The following is a 23,623-nucleotide window of genomic DNA, read 5'->3' as shown; positions in this document are numbered from 1 at the left end:
TCATTTCTTTCTGAAAGAAAATCGATAGCCTTAATAGGAAAATGGAAAAATAGAACATCTGCATACCCATGAGGCGATCATCCAATCTGTCATTATGACAAAAATTTCAGAATACTTAAATTCACTTTGTAGAGTTCATCCTTTATTTCTAAAGTCTTATCTTTATCCAAAATGCATTCTGGTGCTAAAGTGCTAAAATATTGAAGATATCATGTAGAACCATAATCTACGAAGACAAAGTAATCTCCATTTATCAGTCGATCGGTTATTTTTTTGATACATGTGATTTACATGAAAAAGCTTATTAGGGAAGTTTTACGCACAGTATGACAATGTCTTTATTTTATGGCTCATCATCATTTATTAAAAAAACAGATCTACCATGAACATCCAATGAGCCAAGGTCACAAGCAATTGCAGTCATAATGCTGGCACCACAATATGAGGAGCATGGAGAAGTAATGTATAGTAAAAGCAGACTGCGCTTGAAACTTTGCATGAAATACAAAAAAGCACACAATGCAGAGGAAAAAAATCCTATTACTGTCATTGCTGAACAGAGCACAAATCATAATATGCTTTATGTGAAACAATACACCTTGAATAAGATTTCTTTTAATCCATCTCTTTTCACATTGATAAACCTGAATAATTTCATGCATCTGACCATGAAGCTGAGCCTTTGTTTTTTCGTCAACAAAGTAAATAAATAAATTATTACTTTTTAAACCTTTTTAAAACTTGTGAAGCAGGATTCTGAAAACAGAAACAGGGATATCAGAGATATAGTCTGGATTATGAGTGCTGACAGTACAGTGGTACAGTGTGCCTAGAATGAAGACACTTGCTGAATACAAAAATCTGTTAGATGTGGAAAAAAAGGCAAAATAATGCTTGCTGTTACTAACTATTTATGACTGCCACAACAGAGAACCACCACACTCATTCTTACCTGCTATCATGTCATCCACTGTGCTCATTTTCAGTAGCACCTGCTCGATCAGGCCCACCTCAGTGCTGGTCTGCAGGTTGCGGACACTTTTCCTCAAGATAGCGGTGAACATGCTCCAGATCTCGGCCTGGCATGTCACGTCACAGTGCTCCAGCAGCTCCACCATGCAAGCGATGCTCTCTGCATCCTGGATGATGAAATTCATCTCCAGGTCAAACTCACCACCCACCAGCTGCAGAAGAAGAGAGAGAGATTGATTTACTAGGATGCACAAGTCTTCAGAAAAACAGATCACCTTCTTGATTAATGCAGTTAAGACCGCATGAACGTAATGCTGTCGCGATTCAAGTGTGGCTTTTGTAATGGCTAATGTTAATGTTAACCAGTTAACAGGGAAAGGGCATACAAGTTCTTTAAAATGCTATCCTATGAAACAAGAGGTATCATAGCCCTCTGCTCAGAACCAACATATAGGTTGTACAATAACTTCATCACAGGACTAAAGTAGTCTTTAGAAAAATAGGCAGAATTTTTTAAGAAGTTCCTGTACAGTAGAAAAAGACAATTGCTTCCTTATTACATCAAATCAAACACAGCAGGATTGCTTTTCATCGATTTAAAGCAGTAAGTACAAAGCTTCATTATAACAATGAACTGTCATCTTCTCATTGAGTAGCCCACATAAAACTTAGTCTAAACTCCTTTATACTACACTACCCAGTGTAACACCGACAGAGACTGAAAAACAACACGGATAAGCCATAAAGGTCAACACTGAATTTCCACTGCAAAATCAAAATTTTCTCTCCTGTTCTTTTTCATGTTGATGACCTTCACTGTCTCCAAAGTACCTATTAGTAAAAACATGGCTCCTCAGGCCCTTTCCTAGTGTCAGGGTTCCTACTGTATATCAAGTTTGAAGTGATGGGGATGTCACTCAAAAGAAATCTGGGAGAGCTAATGGAGGGGTGTAACCTGTCAGGATTCCAGGATTCAATAACAATTAGTCTCGCTTCTGCGGCTCCATTTTTTAAATTAACACTGTGTTCTTACCCAAACTACAATTTCCCCACAGGATCATTCTTCACCACCAAGTCAAATATTTTATTCCCTAGTAAATGTATCCAGAATAGACACTGCAGGTGAGCATGATGAAAAGTAAACGTTTTTCAATTTTTACATCAAAAGCAAAAGGGGGTTCAGATGCATAAGATTTCTTTGTTATGGAGACATAAATGTTAACACAATCAATTCTTCTACAGCTTAAGCTCCATGAGCATGAAACAAGCTCTTCTACTTACAGGTGTACACCACTGCATTTGATGAATTAAAGAACACCAATAGTAATTTATCATGTGATCCTTAAATTGCCATTTGCTATCTGTAAGCTGGGACACAGCTTAAGGCTAAGGGACAAAAAGCTAGAACCATCTCATGACTTAGCACCTTGTCATTAGCCATAGTCACTAAAATATCACTACATCTGAAAATCTGACAGCATGGCCCATCTGGAAAGAACAAATTAACTCAATTAAAATCCTTACCCTCCTGTAGTGACTGTCACTTTTAAATTCCAGCATTTTCACAGGTACAAGGTGTCTGGCAATATTGTTTCATTTTCCACTATTACAGTTGTGTGTGTTTACGCTATGTGAATATCCAATCAAAGCTCTGTTCGATCAAAATGAGATTTACTAGCTTTTTAACAATTTTTTTTTCTGGTTTCTTAAACTGAACGACAGGCTCATCCGATGAAATATTAAATTATAATAGATATAGTAACAACTGGCAGGTTTACCAATACCTATATTATTTTAAAAAAATCTGTTGTTTGTAAGCAACAGCATGCAGAATAAGAGTTTTCTGATACAGTACACCATTATAGCTACATTTACCAGCAATATAATAGTGACGTAATACAGTATATACTGTAGTCTGAGCAATACAACACTACAGAAATATATTCTGAGCATGTGTGTCAGCTTGTCTTGAATGAAAATGGTGTTCTGTAGAATCCTTCGGCAATAATGCAGTGAATGGGAAGTACAGACCACAGCGCAGATCACTGGTCAGGAATTAGTGCTGTCAGTCAGAATGGCCCTGAGGTCACCACCAGACCAAGTGTGCAATTCAGTAAAACAACAAAAGCTATACTTCATTGTGCATTACCCTGCCTCTGCACATACTTTCCCAAGAGTAACTACAAGCAACGTGTGTACAAAATAAGACATAACTGTCTATTTCTTCATTTTTTAAAAGAGTTACAAAGGAAGAACATACCAGTCTTAAATAAAAGGCTGGAGAAAGAAAAGACCAAGCTACTGGTCCCCTCAGAACTCACCATACACTAAATGATTCAACCATCCTGCAGAACTGAGTAAATACATTTCAGCTAAGTCATCCCTTAGGTGTATTTCACTAGGAATAACAGATTAATCACTTATGGCCTGGGCTCATAATTCCTTACTTTAGAATTTGTGGTCTTTCTTTTTTTCTAAGGCATTTGTACATTACAATGTTGTGTCTACTACAGTATGCTCTACAATTAAGCTGAAGTCTAATTAGAGAATTATTTAGTGACCATCTTGATAGACATATAGTCTATTTTTTGTCCATCTCATTGAGTATCCCACTTGGTATTTTTGCTTAGTGAAGCTAATTACCTAGAAGTCAGAATATGTTTTCCAGAAACCACAAAGAACATCAGCTTAAACTGTTTATTTTAGAAGTCAATTAACAGACAAATGAAAGAGTACTGTATATTCTGAAATCCACAGCAATTAAAACTAGCAATGAAAATACTCTATATAATACTTCATCAATGTCTGGATAGACAAGAATTACACTGCAGAAAGTACTGTAACGAGTTTGTTATTTCAAAGAAAACAAATTACTAGAAAAGAAAACATTCAGCTACATCTGTCATAGCAGAACTGTCCAGCTTTGTCCAATGTGGGAAGAAGTGTAAGAGTCTCTATCGGGGAAAGAGGGCAAAGCTAACAAGCTGTTGAAACACTTGAACTCTGGCTTGAATCACTCAAGAGCATGTTAGAGCTGTTTTGTACATACTGTCACGTAACAGAATGCTTGTTAACAAGATGTTTCCAAAAATATTGGTTGCTAATGAAAAACCAAAGTGAATACGGAGTTTAGTTCCTAAAAACACTACAGCATAACTCGCATCTAATGCTTCAATCCACCTTTATCAAGACCACAGTACTTTACCTATAAAAAGATCAGTCACTTTTACAATGACAAACATATTGTAAATATACAGTACACCACAGTATTTTAAAAAAGGTCTTTGCTATAATGCTTAATGACATCCAGGTAAACTGGCATGCTGCACTGAAATGACCAAGCCCAATCAATGTTTTTGAAAGCGACAGAAGAAGTAATTACAAAATAATATGATAAAATGGCTGTTTCATGAAATGCAAACTAGATTTTAAGAGCTCTGGTTACTGTTGTACCAAATCCAAAAGAAACACTTCTTAAAATTGGAATGGCATCACACAAGGAGCTGTCAGATGTGTTTTCAGATCTGATGCAGCCAAATGCTGCTGACCCAGTTTTATGAACATTCACTTCTCCAATCTTACGTTTTATACTTTCATAATCTGTCTAGCCTGTTATATGTCCCAGGAAACTGCTCATGTCAAGTCATATCATCATTTGGATTCTCTGGTATTATCCCCAAGCTACAATACATTCTATCATTGCCCACTGAACTCCAAGTGTCCATTTAGTCCTATTCCACACACCTAATTCTTATCCTCCAGAACAGATTTACTGTATAGTCTGATCCAGCCCACAGGTTTACAGATTATCAGTGTCACTAATTGATACGTCACTGTATTCCAAGTGATCCATCAAACAGTGATTCACTCACCACATTATTACAGTGTTGTGCCTGGCCCTCCTTGATTCCCTCTTCTTTGCTTTATACAGTATACTGTAGAAACCATTAAGCATGAGCAATGCAGAGCTATTTCTATTTTTCAGCCTCACCTTAAAAATGTGCAACAGGCTTAGTTTTGCTGGCCTTTTCCATTGAACCACTTGACAAACTGAAAATTAGTTGATTTTTTTATTCTTGAAAATCGGAAAATGATTCAACTTTCCTCATATTTAAGATTTGAATTTTAGTTTAAAGAACAGTAGTAATATTACAGCATTTGATCCAGAGAGAGTTCTAAATTCACACCAGGTTTTATATTAAGATTAAGTTATCCACTCTGAGAGTATTTCAAGTTACAGTTACATTCACCCAAATGAGTAACTACACACTAATAGAAAGTCTTGCAGCTCAATAGATCTGAAATTCCTTATGACAGAAATAGAAGTTTCTCAAAATGCTGTATGTTTAAGAATTAAGAGTAAAGATCCACACTTCAGGGTAAATCTGCAGAGCTCATGATTAGAGTGTTAAAGAAAACACTTTTGCTAAACAAAATTGCTCCTCAGTAAACTAATTAGAATTAAGCAAATGCACATCTTGAAAATATTGAGTCTGAAAGAGAACTTCCACTCCTTTAGACTATTGATTGTACACTTGACAGTCAATATTTTAATGCAAGAGTCTATCTTCTGTAAGATTTCATTCATAACCACTTACAAAAAACATTTTGTGCAGTAACGTCCTTTAAGGTTTAGCACGATGTATGTTATCTTTTTCTGTCTACAATATACAGTATGACACGCACATACAATGTGTGCTGTCAGAACTTGGATATGAATGTCCATTTCAGGCGGTTCGCCACACCAATCCACATACTGTAGGAATCTACTCTTTAGTTCAGCTTTGAGCTATGGTAAGATGGAAAACCATTGAGAAACTTGGGAATGACATCACTATAACAGTGCTCTGTAAATCCTGTTGAACTCTCCTCCCAGCTCAACCTCCATAACTGACAAGCGACCTCATTAACCTGAGTCACTGATACCACGTGTAACAACCTCAGGTTCGAACCCTCATCACAGGTATACCTCAGAAAAGCCATTTCACATCATATACGAAAATATTAATATTCATTTATACATTAAACTAGGTGTTATAAACTCAGTAAGCAGACCTGTACAACCTTGACGCACAGAACTTAATCAACCTACTGCATTTCCTCTCTTCTCAGGATGAAAATCACACTGACCAGAAGCCATAACAGACCATGCTAGAGAAAAGAAAGGAAACAAACACAAAACACATAATGCACAACCACCAAGAAATAAGGCTATAAAGACGTTCAAAAATAATGTACTCCTTCAGGGCCCAGTGGTAAGACAAGATGCGTACCAACCATTATTCTCAGTGCGACATTTAAGATGGGAAAGAAATAGTGGGATAAGAAGGACATACTTCATGATGCAGGGTGGGACAAACATTTTCCCATTTTGCTTTTACAATATCAATTTATTTACAAAACAAATTCCAGGCCAAAGTGGAAAAAAAAAATCCAGAAAACATTTTGAAATCCCACACATTAGTGGAAGTAGAATGCCTCAATGTGCCAAACCTACAGTAGTTAATATTCTATAAAATGAAATACATGTCAATTCTTTTGTTTCTTTTACTGTTATCGAGCAACTGTTCAACCATGGCAACAGATTTAGATTTTGAACATCCTATTTAGTTTTAGTTCCAGTAATAGCCATTTCTTACTCAGTGAAAAACACACACTGCCCTACGTGGGTGAAAAGAACACAGAGTGTTAGTGCAACATAGTGACCTCTATTACATTCTGCTATATACAGTACTGTACTGTAAACACACAGTGCACAGTGTACTCAATATAATTAATAGGCCATAATGGAATTTTAAACCATAATTTGTGAAACAATCATAAAGCCCAGTTTTTATTTGGACTAGGGTTGAGCAAGTCTGTCTTCAGTAACATGCACTCTTTATTAAAAGTTATTTTTTTGTCTTTTTCTGAAAGTATCAGCACTTCAGTGAAAAGCTCCTGCTGAACAGAAAAAAAGCAATCAAAAACAGCAACAGTTATGACTATGGAAGAGGCACAGAAGGAGGATGACAGCAATTTGAACTGAAACAGAAGAATTTAAAATAAACCAAAATGTTATCACACATACTGTGTCTTACAGTACCATGATCAAATACTATATTGTTGTTTTATTATAAATGCTTTCCATAATGTGGAAAAGGACATATGGTCGATTTCTTGTCAAGAAAAAAAAAGGTTTCACAGGGAAGTTCACTGCATTGTATGATTCCGAATAAAGAATGCCACCAACTAAAGCAATGGGTCTTTGAAGGTCCTTAATTCAAGCCAAAATAAATCAGACATTTTGTGACACAAACAGTTCACCATCTTTGCCATCTTGCATCATCACTGTATGTAAACAGATAAATAACAAAAGACACTCAAAAGACTTAATGTCATCAGTTTTAATGTCGGTGCAAGTTCTGACAAAGCTCGCTCTATTAACATACTGTACCTTAAAGAAAAGAGTTATAACACTCAAGTTGGTTGGTGCCCTGTTATTTCAAAACCATGTCTTAAAACCCAGTGAAGTAAGACAGTATCGTAACAGTGCTTCAAAAATATACTCATGGGAATGAAATGTACTGTATCTGTAGGGAGGTCATTTAGTCTATTTTGTAGACTTTTCTTCGTCAGCATATTGAATTAGCCAGTTACAGTACAAGCTTGCCATCCAACCTTTGCCTGACCTCATTCCTTTGAAAATGCCACCTCTGAAGTCAAACATCCAAGGGAGTAGAGACTGAAAATACTAGTCTTTATTTTATGAGCAATAACATAATGGACTAATGTGTTCAACTGACTGTCTAGACAGCCTCAAATATGTACAGTAATGTAATAAGATCATCTAATGTATGAACAATGAAGAGCTGTTTAGTAATCTTTGAATCATTTTCCCCAAACTAAACACTGGTGGTATAATTTACAAATGATACAGTGCACCAAAGCTTTCAAAATACGGGGCTCGGAGGTTATGTTACCGAGACAAGAACTGTATCTTTTTGACAGGAAAATGATAGTGAACCTTAAGCACCATGATATGCTGGTTGATTCAAAGGTTGACTTTCCAAAATGAATGTCATTTAAGATGAAAGAATTTAAAGAGGATCAGGAGAGACCTCCTCCAATATTTTGCCTTAATTTTAGGTATTCAGAAGGACACAGCTCGAAAGACAAACAAATATTGAAATACAAATCAACATGAGCTATTGGAAAATAGTGTAGAGGAACCTCCATTTTATTTAGCCACTACATACTACAGCAACCACTCTGCACCAGCAAACCTTGAAACATTAGGGCAAGAAGCAAGAAACTTCTTCAACAGTTGAGGTAGAGGGAAATTTAGGAAGGCCAAACTGAGCAAGGCTGAGTTTAGCCAGTACACCAGGGTTATAGCCCCTTGCTCCTACAGTGACACTGAAGTTTCCAGTCACCATACTGGGGTATTGGTTTAAAACATTCTGACTCACTAGGAAGAGAGACACCTACTGATGCCATAACACCACTTGCAGCAGCAACCAGGGTTTTCTCAACAACCCTACCCGGCAATGATCAGGCTCAATCTTCCTTAACTTCTGAGATCAGGCCACTACTGGCAACGCTGCTGTCATCAATGAACAGCAGCAACAAGGATGTACTGTATATCACATGGGTAAAATCAGCAAACCTCACCTGCAGAGAATCCACAGCAGAGCACTATCCACAGCTGAGCACTATTATAGCAGTGTCATCATACAGCTTCTGCAACCACCTGGACTGCTCTGAACAAGAACACAGACTCTACAGGTTGATCTTGAAGGTGAGGTGTTAGTGGGGCCAGCAGGAGGCGCTCAACCTGTGGTCCACGTGGGTCCTAATGCCCCAGTATAATGATGGGGACACTATACTGTAAGCAGGTGCCGTCCTTCGGATGAGACGTAAAACCGAGGTCCTGACTCTCTGTGGTCATTAAAAATCCCAGGGCGTTTCTCGAAAAGAGTAAGGGGTGTAACCCCGGCGTCCTGGCCAAATTTCCCATTGGCCCTAACCAATCATGGCCTCCTAATAATCCCCATCTATGAAATGGCTTCATTACTCTCTTCTTTCCTCCCCACTAATAGCTGATGTGTGGTGAGCGTTCTGGCGCACTATGGCTGCCGTCGCATCATCGAGGTGGATGCTGCACATTGGTGGTGGTGGAGGGGAGTCCCCATTACCTGTAAAGCGCTTTGAGTGGAGTGTCCAGAAAAGCGCTATATAAGTGTAAGCAACTTTTATTAATTATTATTATCTTTTTGATCTGCTGCGGTCAAGAGCTGTCAGGACTACAAAAGTGACGCTTTACAAGACCAATGGTTCCACTTGCTTTTTTGTCCATTCAAACCAGCACATTCTACAGCCTTGTCAATTCTAACTAATAGAAAAAGAAACCTTTTACCGCACAGTGGCTTTGTGCACCTGAAGACCACCAATTACTTGTTTCTCTAAAGCAAATCAGTAATGTATGCTTAAGATGTAATAATGAATTCAAATGGTACAGATAAATCAAAAGATTGTGAGACTGTGTTGCATCAACAAATATATGACAAAGAAAACAAATGTTCTTTTCACCTCAGGTATTAGTATTTCAAATATGTAAATCTTCTACTTACAAAGCTACACTGTTAGGCTTACTTGTGCTCCAATTCTAGTTTAATCTTTTTCATTCTTGGTTGGTTTACCACTACAGATAAAAAAGGACAAAAAGGAAAAAGGAAAAAGTCAAAACATTCTGCTAATATTATACACTCCTGTTCCGGATCATATTGTATTTTTCAGACATGTCATTATTAATATCTTATAATAATTCTTTCAAAGCTCACTCTGATCCAGAGAAACTGTAAATGGATAAATGATGCAAAGTGTCTCTTTGACTATGAGCTCACTAAACATTAGCTGACTTAAAACATGTAACAGAAGAAGTACAGTATATAGGAGTTTGCATCCCTCAATAAAAATGACAAAAGCACCTTACATATTTTGAGGGTTAATAAAAAAATGCATTTTGGATCTTTAAAAAAAAATCCTACATCCAAAAGAAAAATAAAAGCAAAACTGAATACAGCAGCCACATACAGTACAGTGTAATTTCATTCGCGCTGGTGATGAGGTCTGTGGTTTGTGAAACAGTTATTAGCCCATTATCATACTCAGTCACTGAAGCAGAACAAAGGCATATGGTATGGCATGCTGCATGGGACAATAGGTTTTACATCTCGTTCGGCTTCACTGCTCTCCTTCTTTTCCATATTAATCAATTAATTCCATAACAATGCATCACAGTGTCTGCAGTGGACAGACTAATCATGGAATCTGCTCCAGAGTGTAATTTGCACCAGTTATTCTTGGAAAGGAAAAATCAAGACATCGGAGACAACAAGCCAAGAACTTACTGTCTTTTATTTTATTTTCATTTCCTTTATAGCGATTACACTTTCAAAATGACAATACAACAGTAAAACGTTGAAAAATTACTCATTGCAGCTGTGCTTTATTTACTTCTTTATTACAGAGCACACTTCACTGGTAAAGCAAATTATGTGCAGCCGTTTTATTTCCTTATTCAAAGCTAAGTCGTCATCCATCCATTTTATAACCATTTCATCTCATTTGGGGTCACGGGGAGCTGAAGCCTGTAGCTGCAGGCAATGGGTGGGGTATTAGGTGGGGTAACTCTGGACAGAATGCCAGTCCACCACAGAGCAGACAAACACACAGACATGCACACACTCACACCAGGGCCAGTTTTCCAAGAAGCCAATTAACCTAGCAGTACTGTATGTTGTTTTGTTTGGACTGTGGGAGGAAACCGGAGCATATACTATAGAGGAAACCCACACGAACACAAGGGAAACATACATACTGTATGCAAAGAGAGCCCCAGGTCCAGAATTGAACCTTGGCCTCAGTGGTTAGTATTGGTGCCTCACAGACCTGTGCCACTCTTAAAACTCTTTGATTATATAAAAAAAGGCATAAGATTAACATAATCAACTCCCCAAACAACTGCATTTATGATTATTTAAGCTCGTATGTGATGTCAAAACAGACAGGAGGGGAGCATCTGGACATACTTAACATATACAATACCCAATAATAAAAAAAATGTTTTACAGTAAGAAGACTAAAACAACAACAACAACAACAACAACAACTCTTTTAAAATGACTAGAAAGAGATGAACAGTATATCATTTAATCTGGTTCTTATTCGCACTTTAAACTGATTTAACTGCTGGCTTGTCCAGTTTTTATTAGAAAATTAGAAGTGGGTGGCATATGAGTTAAGTCTACAGAAATTAATGGGGAAGTACAAGCACAATATCATTATTTCAGTCTTATTACCATGGTGAAAGCTTTAGTTTTGAGCATTTTTTTTTGTGTTAGTCAATCTCTGTGAATGAATAAGACCTTTAAGCACATCCTTTAATGAGACAGTCCACTTGCCATTACACAGCTGTTGGGAGGGCACTGTCACACTGACATAAGGACAAAAACCTTATCCACTAATTTAATCGCTTACTTCATCTTTGTACAATTTTAATCTCCATGTGGAAAATAATACCAGTGAAATCTTGTTGAAATTAGAGAACAAAACAAATCATATCAACTGTTATCAAAAAGCACAAAAAAAAACTGTGAATCTAAAACCAGTTACAGTAACAGAAGAAAACCACATACGGACGCCTCTGAAGCAGTACTGGGCTAAGCATCTGTTCTGGTAACCTCAGGGATTGCTTCAGTCCATCTACTGTGCGGTGGTTATTTATGAATGCACCTCTCTATTTTGCATAATCAAGCAGTGGCAGGCACCAAGACGAATTTCCCTCTACCACACATGCTAGCCCGATTAGCATCAATGATGTGCTACAAGCCTTTGTTAGCTGTAATTCATTTTTATTAACAAGTTTTCCATCCTGTTCCAACTGCCATCTGTTCAGCAAACACCCTGGAGACCCCCTACCCCTCCTCCCGCAAAGAGATAGAAATGGATGTGCCCACTGACGGCCTGCCTGGAAAATCCCAATACCTGGACACCACCATTCTGCACCACCAGCTGCAGTGGGGGGGTTCTGCTGCCACCATGTGCAAGGTTACTGCAAACGAAACCCAAAGCCAAAAGGATAAGCGCATATAGCATCCTTGTTATTTCTGGCTCGCTGACAAAATTAGGGATGCGCTGGTTAATGAGTCCTCCAGTGGGCATTTTCAAATACAAACACTCCCCTTACAGCTCTGAGACTGCAGGACTGAGGGAAAACCAGAGTCCACCCGCTCAGAGCTGGGGTGGTTTTTTATAGACAGAACTGAACACATCATGCACTGTACGTGTGTGCATGTACTGTACTGTACTAACAGGAACCGCATTACTAGGTCTAACAGAAAACTATCTGCATTGGCTTTTACTCGTCTCTTTTTTAAATGTCCAAAATGAATTAATTCTAAATGTTCAACTGTATATAGAATACAATAAAATGTATCCCGCATAGATACTGAATATATAAAAGTACGATGTTCACGTTTTCACATTCTGTATCCCTACAGTATATTTCAGGACAAATACTGTATCTGCATTCAAAAATATACAGTATACTGTACATTACATTAAAAGAAACTTCTCGTATTTGTTAGTAAAAGAATAAAAGTATGCATCTGCAAATTGATAAAATGTTTTATTTCATCATTTTCATTTGATGGGGGTACTAAAGTAGCTTTTACTGCTACTTAAACTCTAAACCACACAAACCAGTAAGAGTTGCCTGGGCAAAGGTGATGAGGTGATTTAACCTGCTGAAAGTCACTCCCGGGTGCAAATCAAAAACAGACATAAGGCACATTTTTTTTCCCCCAAAATGCAATCAACATCTAGGCGTTTGTTCCTTCAAAATGTGAGAGCGAGTTACAACACCACAGCTGAACTCACCTACGAAGTCCGCTTTAGTGATCACAATTTTGATCACCCAGACAGATGTCAGCAATGTGTGCAGGAAGAGATTTCACGACACAGATCTAAAGTACAATACGCTAATTATTGATGAGTACAGACTTATCAATGGCAACGTCCAAGTGTGATGGTCTGGCCAGGAGAGTCTAGGCACTCCAGAACTCACCTTGCTGTGATATAATAACAATCTGTCTGCACGGTAGCACGTTGAACAAAACCTGGGACCTCAGTTGCCATCCTTCCTGTGGGTTCATCCTGACATGGCAAACATTCCATGATTAATAATTAAATGTTTTTTGGGAACTCTCACATGGGTTATAATTGTACATAAGGGTAGAAGAAGGAGCTTCTTATATATGTATAGTGTATATATACAATAAAATGTATCCCCATACATACTGACCTAATTAAAGAAGGACGTTCAAGTTTTCACATTCTGTATCCCTATATTTCAGGACAAATATCTTGAGCCAAGATATGTTCCAATGGGGGTCAGAGACCAGAGATCAGGGAAATGCTTATCCAGACTCTACATAAGGAATGAAAAACAACAAGACAGCATTCATAACCTAGTGCAAAACATGTGTCACAGTTTGAGTTGCTTATAAAGGAGGCCACACACATACACGACTAGCATACGGCATTCACTGTTGATAAACCATTTTGATGAGTAATGATAATCAGCACAATGAACGTACAGTACATGCAATGTACTTTAGAAATATCTTTCTCAAGATGGGAATCAAATCTATATAATATTCTTATTGATGTACAGTAACTGAGGTTGGAGATACCATCCTTAATTTTATTTATAGAGCTATAAAAAGTGGGGCTGAATTTATCCTTCTGAAACCTTCCATATCATCCTGGAAAACTGACAGTGAGACCCAGCCATGACCTTGTCTTCTCTGCACCTTTTCATTTTTATCTTACTCAGGCCTGTGCAGTCCTGGCCCTTGAGAAACACCATGTCTGCAGGTTTTCATTCTAACTTGACTTTTAATGAGCAAAACAAGGCTACTGGATTAATTGAACCAATTTAACAGCTTACCCCAGCTCTACATCTGCTGCTAAAGAAGACAATAAAACCTGCAGATACAATTGTCTTACAGAACCAGGATTGGTCAGCCTTGCCTTAAATCATTGTATTGTTATTCTTTTATCAAAGACAAAATACTTAATAAATGAGAAATATTTATTAATTATATTAATTATATTTAAGACTAATCCAAATTTCCATTTTTTTTTGTTTTGGCCTATTGCTCATGCTTCCCATGCATAAGAAATACCATTTTTCCCATGTATAATTTATATATAAATGTTATCAATTTTAGTAATGCCTTTTTAATTTTTATTTTTACTTTTGAATCCCTGAGTACTCACAATACTTAATAAATGAGAAATATTTATTAATTATATTAATTATATTTAAGACTAATCCAAATTTCCATTTTTTTTGTTTTGGCCTATTGCTCATGCTTCCCATGCATAAGAGTACTCCACGAGCCTCTTTTATTATTCTCCATTCTGAGGTGGTACACATTTACCTTCAAAATCTATTTTTTTTCATGCTTCAATCAAGTCTAAACAGGCTAATGTGCTGATTTTGCAATACTCTCAAAATAATGAATAGTGAATACTGTTAATTAAGCACTATAGTCCCCATTGATAATATACAGTCTGAATGTGATGATTAGGACTTAAGTAATAATGCACTCCTGAATGAACATAATGGGTTGTAATTGAATTAAGGAGTTCCTGAAACACTGTATAATTTAACCACAAATGCACACTACCAATGGTTTATTCATGTAAGTGTAATCCAGTGATAAACAGTATCTGCAGCATTCATTATGTACTGAAGTGTGCACTTCAATCACTGGGTGTAATTTAAATCTGAAAGAAAATGTCATGATGGGATATTGATAAGACCTCTAACCTACTCTCCACTACTGTGCAGATATTTAACCAAAATATAGATTTTTATATTATATGTCTTATAAAGTCTTGAAAACAGGCACTGTGCAGTAGGTTACTGTAGTTCTCCATAAACTTCTGTTTTTTAATTACAGAAGGCAGCACTTATTAACAAAGGTGAACTATTATTACAAAAAAAATAATATTTTTGCTGTTCTTTTAACTCTTATTTTATGAACAACATATCACACTGAAAAGTTTGCAGGATCTGAGTTTTAACTAGCTTATCCTATTTCTGGTTCATCCCTCTGACAAAATGACTTTTTTTCCACCATCCCATCTTTGAAGTTCAGCTGTTGGAAAGACAATTTTCAGGGTAAATGTTGATGCTATACAGTAAGCCCTTCCTGAAGCATTTTCGTCACTCTCTGATATCTGCAGCTCTTATTCCTTCAATTCTAAGTGACTTAGTTCCAGATTAAACACAAACTTTGATCCACCAGCATGTCACAAATAGTGCACCCACTGCTTGATGCGGGGCTGTTTGCCAGAAGGACTGTTCCTTCCACCCAGTAGTAGCCACTGCTGTGAACTGCAGATACTGCATTTGTAATCTGCAGCTGGTGGTTGGGTCAAAGGTGTGATTGGTGTGATTTAATCGCCTTAATCTTTCAGATAGTTTTGTCCTTCAGAAAAGAGAAAAATATCTACACCTACAGTGTCAAAATTTGAAGGGTTTTTTTACTGCACGTTGGGTTTTCTGGTTGTGCAAGTGTCGCACACGGAATTCTCAGCTCTTGTACAGTACACACAACCAGGACAGCACCAGGAGAAATGCACAAAACAATGGTATGAACGTACTGCTAAGGTCTGTGTTAATAATTACAATGACATACTAGGTGATTATTTTTGCTAACTTTAAATCTGGGCTCTCCCTTCAATTGTTTGAAAATTAGATCCAGATTTGTTATAAAGCAGATGTGGTACAAGCACTCCAGAGAAAATAAGAATGGATACATTGTTTTCACTGATACACACAACTCTTTTTAAGGTCACCAATGTATATTCTGAAAGGATACAGGCATAAAAATAACCAGCAGTTGAGCAGATAAATGGATTTCTCAATGAACTTTGACTTTTCACTTTCAGCTCAAAACCAGGCCTTCAAAACTTTAAAGACTTACTGTAATTAACGTGATGCAACATTTACAATTTAGGAATTATGACCATATGTTCTCCTCAGCATTAAAAAAATCAAAGCTCATTGTTGGTTTACTTTCATTTTCCATTTCTACTGTTCCAATTAATTATGGTTTCACAAGTTTTCACAAATTTTTAAAAGGATTTCATCCTTGTTTCATTAGTTAAAATTTTAATTTTTCTTTTTGCTTTTTCATACTAAATGCTAACCCAGGGTCCCAGGGTGAAATGTGCTGTCAAATTTCATTATGACATTACTTACTATTATGCGATATTCATGATTAAGATTAAATGTAATTATACGGTTTAAATAGAAACAGATACTGTCATTGCTTGCAGGAGGGGTGCATTACAATTTTGTCAGAAGAAATGATTTTGTTAAACAATTTTGTTCAAAATGGAAAATAAGTTACATTTGCTAAACATCAAATTAATAATACTTTAAGACAGAAAAAGCAACAAAAGATGGCCAGTGAGAGAAAGTAGTGAAATAAAGTTCAACCAAAAGCAAAAACTCTAGACATGTTGTACAACTCTAAGGAGCCAAGGAGCCTATTCAGTATATAGAATATGACGTCAAACATTCCACTTAAGAATAAGTACTTGAAACAACAAGACTAAAATGGGACTTTTTGCCAGCAAAACCTATTGTAAGAATACTTTCTATTACTTTTCTATTACTATGTATCATTTCTGTAGTAATCTACAGATACATGAATATTTCAACTATTACAATATTCTATTTACAACATTCTCTTCCTAAAACAAGGAAGATGGCAATCTGGAGTCATGGTAACTTCTCACTTTACTTCACATCAGTATCTCAAATAAAACAAGAGCAGCACTTACAACAAAAACAAGTTGATTAACCTCATCAGTATGCCTGTTTTATCACTCTATGAATTATTATACATAATTAAAATATCTTAAAATTAGAAAGAATACAACAAGATTAGAGCTTTATAGACAACCAAAAGGCTTGATGCCCAAAAGATTAAACGATTTGATAAGGACGCCATATCACAACGCCATTAATACATTAAGTGACTTACAGACATAATGTGTCTGTGTTATCATACACCACGGTGCCAGTGGCAGTGAACAGTTTTGAAAATGCCAGTAACACTTCACTGGATATTTAGATGACGGCTGTGATCAGCAAGCAGGCACCCCATGAGAGACTGCTGTGGGTGGGATTCATCTGGGACCAGGGGAGAGGCTGTTTCCCCAGGTGGGTGGGATAAGGGAATCATTCCAGAGGAATGCATGGGAAAAGCATAGCTAGGGAGCAAACAATTAGCATGCAGCTAATCTTCATGCAAATCACCTGCAAAAAGAAAACATAACTGTTTATAATTGAGTTATGAGTTCCAGAGAGTCACCATGATATGTGCTGCTGATGGGGGGTTTCTACTGAACTCTCTTCTTACCCTCAGTTCATCAGGTTAATCTGGGAAACCACAACACTACCAGATCTGTCACTTGACTTTTCTCATTGTCCTTGCAGTCACCATTTGGAGAAAAGACTTTACAGTGCGTTTCACAGTGCGCTTAAAATTACGTACCATAATCCTGAGTTATACTTGTAATATGAGTGCACAAAGTACTTTGTTTTAATATTCTTATAAAGAAAAACGGGCAACGTGATAGCACAGTGGTTAGCACTGCTGCCTCCCAGGGCTTGATCCTGGGGTGCTGCTATATCTGTGTGGAGTGTGTATGTTTTCCCCATGTATGTGCGGGTTTCCTCTGGGTGATCTGTCTGTGTGTGCCCTACAATGAACTGGCAGTCCCGTCCAGGATGTACCCCAGCTTGCGCCGGGATAGGCTCTGTCTCACCCGCAGCCCTTTATGGGATAAAATAGTTAGAAAATGGAAAATGAAGGAAAACAGATCAACTAAACTGACAGTGCAAGCTTGCATGACTTAATGTCAGCTACAGCTGACAGGAATTAGTTAAATGTAACTGACACACATGGAATGCCAGGCCTGTTCCTTTAATACAGTACTTCAAGTTCCTTTCGTTTGGCATGCAGCTACCTTGTATTTCTATCATGGTGCGACCTATAGGCTGTTTTCAAGGAAAGTAAATGCGTTCATTGAAACTAATGAAATATTTGGATTTGTATAATAATACATCTTTAGTCACTTTTTTCATTTGTGTATAACCTTTCACAAAGTTAACATTCTGAGTGATGGGAGAGTGGCAACCATTAAAGTTTACTAGATCAACTTTCCAAGAAAGATTCCCTACTAACAGCAGGAATGTGGAAAATTAAAAAAAAACAATATACTTTCCACACCACATAACCAATCAACTTCCACTACTAGATTAGGCATCTACTGCTATGTGAAGTTTCATGAGTCTACTATACATATGATCAATTCATGCAAATTTATAATAACTAAGACAGATGGGTTTTGATGACCTTAATAACATTAATAGTGGTAATAGTTAATGTATGTGTACCAATGATGTAAATCAGTCACAGGTTGTGTAATTTAAGTGCAGAATCCAACATGGGGCCCCATCATGAGTGCTATCAAACAGAATCACTGGTGGACATGAGCAGATATAAATACAACTTTACACGGCTCAGTTCAATTTACCATTCATGAGAATGAGTTTGGAAGATCTTCCAAAAGTTACCTAAAATCTAATACATGCTGTACGAAGTAACCCAACCAGACCATTTTCACTCAGATATATTCTCATCATGCATCTAAAGTTTCAAGAAAACCACAGCAGCTCATTTGACCCTAGATTGTGATTGGACCATTGCTCAACTTGAACTGATGGACGTGCACAAATGTACTGTAATATAAATAGCATATACTGCATAATTAAAAACACTAGCTTATTCATGTAATAATCACATCCTCCAAAAAACAGACAGATGAGATCCTTGGATTAATAAGATAGTAACTACCAAACGGACTGAATGCCTGTCACTCATTTGTAACCTTTGTTTTGTTCTTAAAAAGACTGAATTCACCAAACTTATAGCTGCCAGCCCTATCAATCCAGCATTTGTAGAGGGTTTGCATTTTAAGACATAAAAGTAGATGTCAGCCACAGCATGTAGCGTACAGCAATGTACAGTATGACATGGGCATAGTGTCAGTAACACAACACAGTGCCGTCAGCAAATTGGTTCTGGTAATTTCTGTGGTTTCAAAAAAGATGTTTGATTTTTATCCTCTTTGGTGGCCGAAGCAGAGAAAAATAATAACCTTTACAAGAACAATATGCTTCCAGCAACAATGGCTTGGAAGCCTAAAACCTAGCAGTGTTCAATGTATCACTTGCAATAAAGAAAAAACACTGTAAAGGTCCTATTGGAAATTCTATCCTGCACAGTACAGCATATTTCCATTGCCAGTAAAGCTATCCAAGCACACTGCAATCAATGTACTCTGCCTAGAAGCAGAATCTAAGACATAAACATCGCATCTAACAGAGCTCTTGGCTGTTACTGCACTTTAATACAAAGATATCTGTCGTATCTATTAAAAGAATCTTCTGTTGGTAACAAAGTAACAATACAACAAAGAAGTCTTCAGAATTTTTCTCTTGTAGTTTATTGTTGCTCCCACTGGGGAAGAAAATCTCAACCACTGAGATGAACAGTGTGTATTTACTGTAATAACCACAGTACAAAGGTTTAGTTATTCATAATGGCCAGCTTTCTGCTTCAAATGAGAATAAAACGTTTCCTGTGAACACATAAGAGAGTCTCCTACAATATCTTTAATACGTACAAAACAAATATTCTTCTGGAAAACAGAAATAATATGTTATTTCTTACAAATAAACATTAGACAAACAAGATGGTAAGATACTGTAGTTCAGTAAGCTACTGTATCATTAGAGGTAGCAACTTATGGGATTTCCTTCCAATACAAAGAAAATCCCAAAGACCATGTATTCTTATCATTTACACCCTTTTTGTCACACAATCTATAGTAAAATAATATTTCATTAAAAAACTTTAGTTTCCACAAATACTTGACAGCATTAAAGACATGAAAGACTAATAAACATGTATTAGATTAAACTTCCATTAGAACACAAAGCTAAAGTGAACTGGAGTATTTTCAAGGATAAGCAGTTTGTACATTGTCTGAAAGTGCTGGGAAAGATTCAACGATTCAGTGAGTTAAAGATTGTTTGAAAAAGCCCTGAACAGATGGGTTCTAAGCGTGGGGCACCCTAACCCAAACAAACACCAGGTGGATGTCAAATCCTGTAATGTACACATGCTGTGTGAACCTTGCTGGCTTGTACTTTTGACCTTACATTTTTCATAAACTGAAATTGCTGAATTTTTTACTGCACAACTGGAACGGCTGAATGTCAGCATTCGAAAGAAAGCTGGAATTCTGTGGGAAAAAAAAACATTGTGCCCAGAAACACCCTTTTCTCATGGCTGAGTGATGTTATGGATGAGGCACAATCTGCGCTGTGGATCCCTTCACGAACCATTTGACATTCCTCAGTTAACTTGGATAAATATTCTCCCAAAGGTGACACACTCCAGGATGTCTGGATCACACTTCTTGCCAAGGCAACGACATTGAAACATCTTTCAAAAGGCGTTCAGAAGCAGATGACTTGAAAGAGAACACAGAGGGGACACTTGCAATGCAATTCAAAGGACAAGCTGTGGGGAGAGGCCTGGTTGAGGCCTGGCCCAGAATACCCAGCTTTGTGAAAATAGGCTATCAAAGCTCTTTTGCTGTTTGGTTCATCCCGTGTGACACTTTCTTACTGAACACTACACACTTTCTGCTCTGGCTACAGTATGTTTAAGACGAAAAACTGAACAAGACTTCCAAGTAAAGGACAACCTCAAACTTTGCTTTTCAAAGGTTGCTCAACAACCTGACAAGCTGTCCACAGAACATAACCGACACCATGTTCATTAAGTTAGTAGGTAAGGTTTTAAAAACGTAATATTTTCTAGGATTGTCTTGCAATAGGCACGTTTTATAATGGAAAGAAAATAACTCAAACCTTGACAAAGAAATATTTTTCATCACAACAGCACAGCAAGTGTGACAGCAAAGATACTGTATTAAATGTCCTGTGAATGGAATTTCACAGGACGTATTACAGCACGTCCATTTAACATGAGCATGAGGATGTAATATGAAAAATGTATGTACTTAAGGACCACAAATTACAAGACATTTTTGGTGTATGTGCTTCCTTTTTTTCTGTTTAGACAGACAACAGGATGAGACCTTCACCTGTAATTCAAACATTTTTATCTATGGAATATACCAATAACGAAGATAGCTGCAAATGCAGAAGAACAAGTTGCTATTGTACTACAATTATCCGCAAATAAATACAAGTGACAGAATAGGGAGATAATGACTAGATAATTGTGTAAAGTGATATTTTAATTCATGTGCCCATGAAGAGGGTACTCTTTAAAGAAGAAAAGAGTATGGATTCCTATTAGGCTTCTGGTGTGGTGCGGTGCCTCTGTGGCTAAGGATCTGTGCCTGTGGCTGGAAGGTTTTCAGTTCTATCCCGCGGCCAGCAGAGGAATCCTACTCCGTTGGTCCCCTGAGCAAAGCCTAGCTGCTCCAGGGGCACCGTATAAATGGGTGACCCTGCGCTCTGACCCCAAGCTTCTCTTCTCTATATGGCCAATTAAGTGATCTTATTATGCTTTTTGCACGTACAGTAGATGTTCTATGTAATTCAGATCAGCTTTGTTTGCACAGTCATTGATTCACCAAGAGTAAAATTATACTTCTAACTTTATTGTGCGGTTAAAAAAAAATATGCTATCAGTGTCAGATAGTAAATCAGTTGACATGATTGTAAAAAAGGTGACCTAGTTCAACCTCCTTTTTTAGTAAGGAGAGCTTTAGCTTCAAGGTACAGCAATACTAATAGCAATAACGAGACCAAAAATGTTTAAAGAAACTTCCAGTGGAAAACAGTCTCAAGAGAGCAAATGAAAGACACCAGTTCACTGCAAATAGGTATCATAGCAAGGAACTCACTGAAGCATGAAAATTACTTTGGAACGTAAAATGTAATAGCCTTGCCCATTGCCTATTGTTAAATTTGTTTTAATCTAGGTCTTGCCATGGAACAGAGGATGTTCAATCTGATTTCATTATCTCTGTTAAAGCAGCTCATGAGTGCATGCATCGCCCATTCATTTAAGATAAACCCACAAGTGCACTTTGCCTGATGTCCCCAGCCTTCATTAGATTTCTCCATGTCAAAGCAGATATTGAATTAAACATGGAAGAAAAACACAAACAGAACCTCCTTCAACAGCTAGAACCACCACCCACACAGTTTAGGCCTACTACTGAGGAACAGAATATTGACTTTTTCTTCTGCATTAGTTCCGCCTCTAAATTAACTTGTTTAAATACAGTGGTTTTGAAAAAGATTTTTATGAATACAGAAAGACTCTGTACAATATTATCATCTGAGGAAGTTTTATTTTCAGAATTAATTTTAATAAAAGCGTGAGATATACAACAGTGTAGTGTTGCTATTCTACTGTAGGAAAGATGTCTGATGATAAACATTGGAGAAAAGAAGTAGGCAGGTTTGTCCTGCCATTAATAATTATTTCATCAATGACAGCATGCCTTATTGAAAAAGCAGAGCTTCTAAGAGCTCTGTGTGACGCACTTGTGATAACAGAACCGAACAAACACTCAAGTTGTCATCAGAGCTGTTGACTTTAACACTTTCAATAGGAATTATGGGTCACGGACATTGTTCAGCACATGCTGTAGTGCCAGAAGCACAACTGTGGACCTGTGGGTAATGTCAGGCAACAGTGAACTTCCAACTCCCACAGAGCTGCCATGACTGTACCACAGTTGCTGATTTATTTGCTTGCCTATATATTTTTTAAGACATTTCAGATTGAAGATTTCATCATAAGCATATTTTACTTCATATTTTACTTCACCTGTCTTTAAGAAGCTCTGCACATCACTCTGTGCAGTCTTATTTGCTCATTTGACGATACTGAGTTTTGCATCCCGCCATGAAGATTTCAAGTGAGAAGCAAAACTGTAGGATTAAGTAATTAGGAATGCTGTCTTTTCTTATCCCTACAACAACAGAAAAATTAAAATTGAAATGCTCAACACACAGCCAGGTCTTCCTGCTAAAACCTCTGACAGACTGGTGTTACAGAGGTCAAAGGAAGCACCATTATTTATGGCAACAACATATACTGTAAACTCCCTTCACAAAGAACAATAGGTGTTATAGAGGTATGCCAAAAGCAAGAAACTGAACCCTATTCCACTCAGCTGGTGAAGAAATATTTTAGTGCCTTCTAGGTCTGCAAATAAGGTACCACGTATGTAGCACATAGCACATGATGGTAGATAAATACATTACAAACGCAAAATCCTCAAACCTGTAATGTTTCAAACCCATGTGCAAAACTATCCTTTTCTATTCCCGATACATTCGGTTGGCTGAGCAGCTTTTGAGGTTCTATGGCAAATTTAAATGCACAATGGATGCAGAAGAAAAGAGTTCCCTGACTAATCACATATGGTACACGGACATGTTACCTTATCACTAGCT

The 23,623-nt window shown here is 37.2% G+C and overlaps 1 protein-coding gene across 18 annotated transcripts in view; it reads right to left on the bottom strand.

The window, feature by feature from the left end:
- The window catches only part of nbeaa (neurobeachin a), a 354,854-nt gene that overhangs the window by 252,230 nt on the left and 79,001 nt on the right, over positions 1 to 23,623 (bottom strand). For all 18 annotated transcript variants that reach the window (XM_015341879.2, XM_069190158.1, XM_069190159.1 and 15 more), the window contains exon 2: positions 953 to 1,184. In XM_015341879.2, the coding sequence (XP_015197365.1) occupies positions 953 to 1,184 (232 nt within the window). The remainder of the gene's footprint in view (positions 1 to 952; positions 1,185 to 23,623) is intronic.

The sequence above is a fragment of the Lepisosteus oculatus genome, chromosome 5 (genome assembly GCF_040954835.1).
Source record: "Lepisosteus oculatus isolate fLepOcu1 chromosome 5, fLepOcu1.hap2, whole genome shotgun sequence".
NCBI lineage: Eukaryota > Metazoa > Chordata > Actinopteri > Semionotiformes > Lepisosteidae > Lepisosteus > Lepisosteus oculatus.
This window is presented reverse-complemented; position numbering and strand designations above follow the sequence as displayed.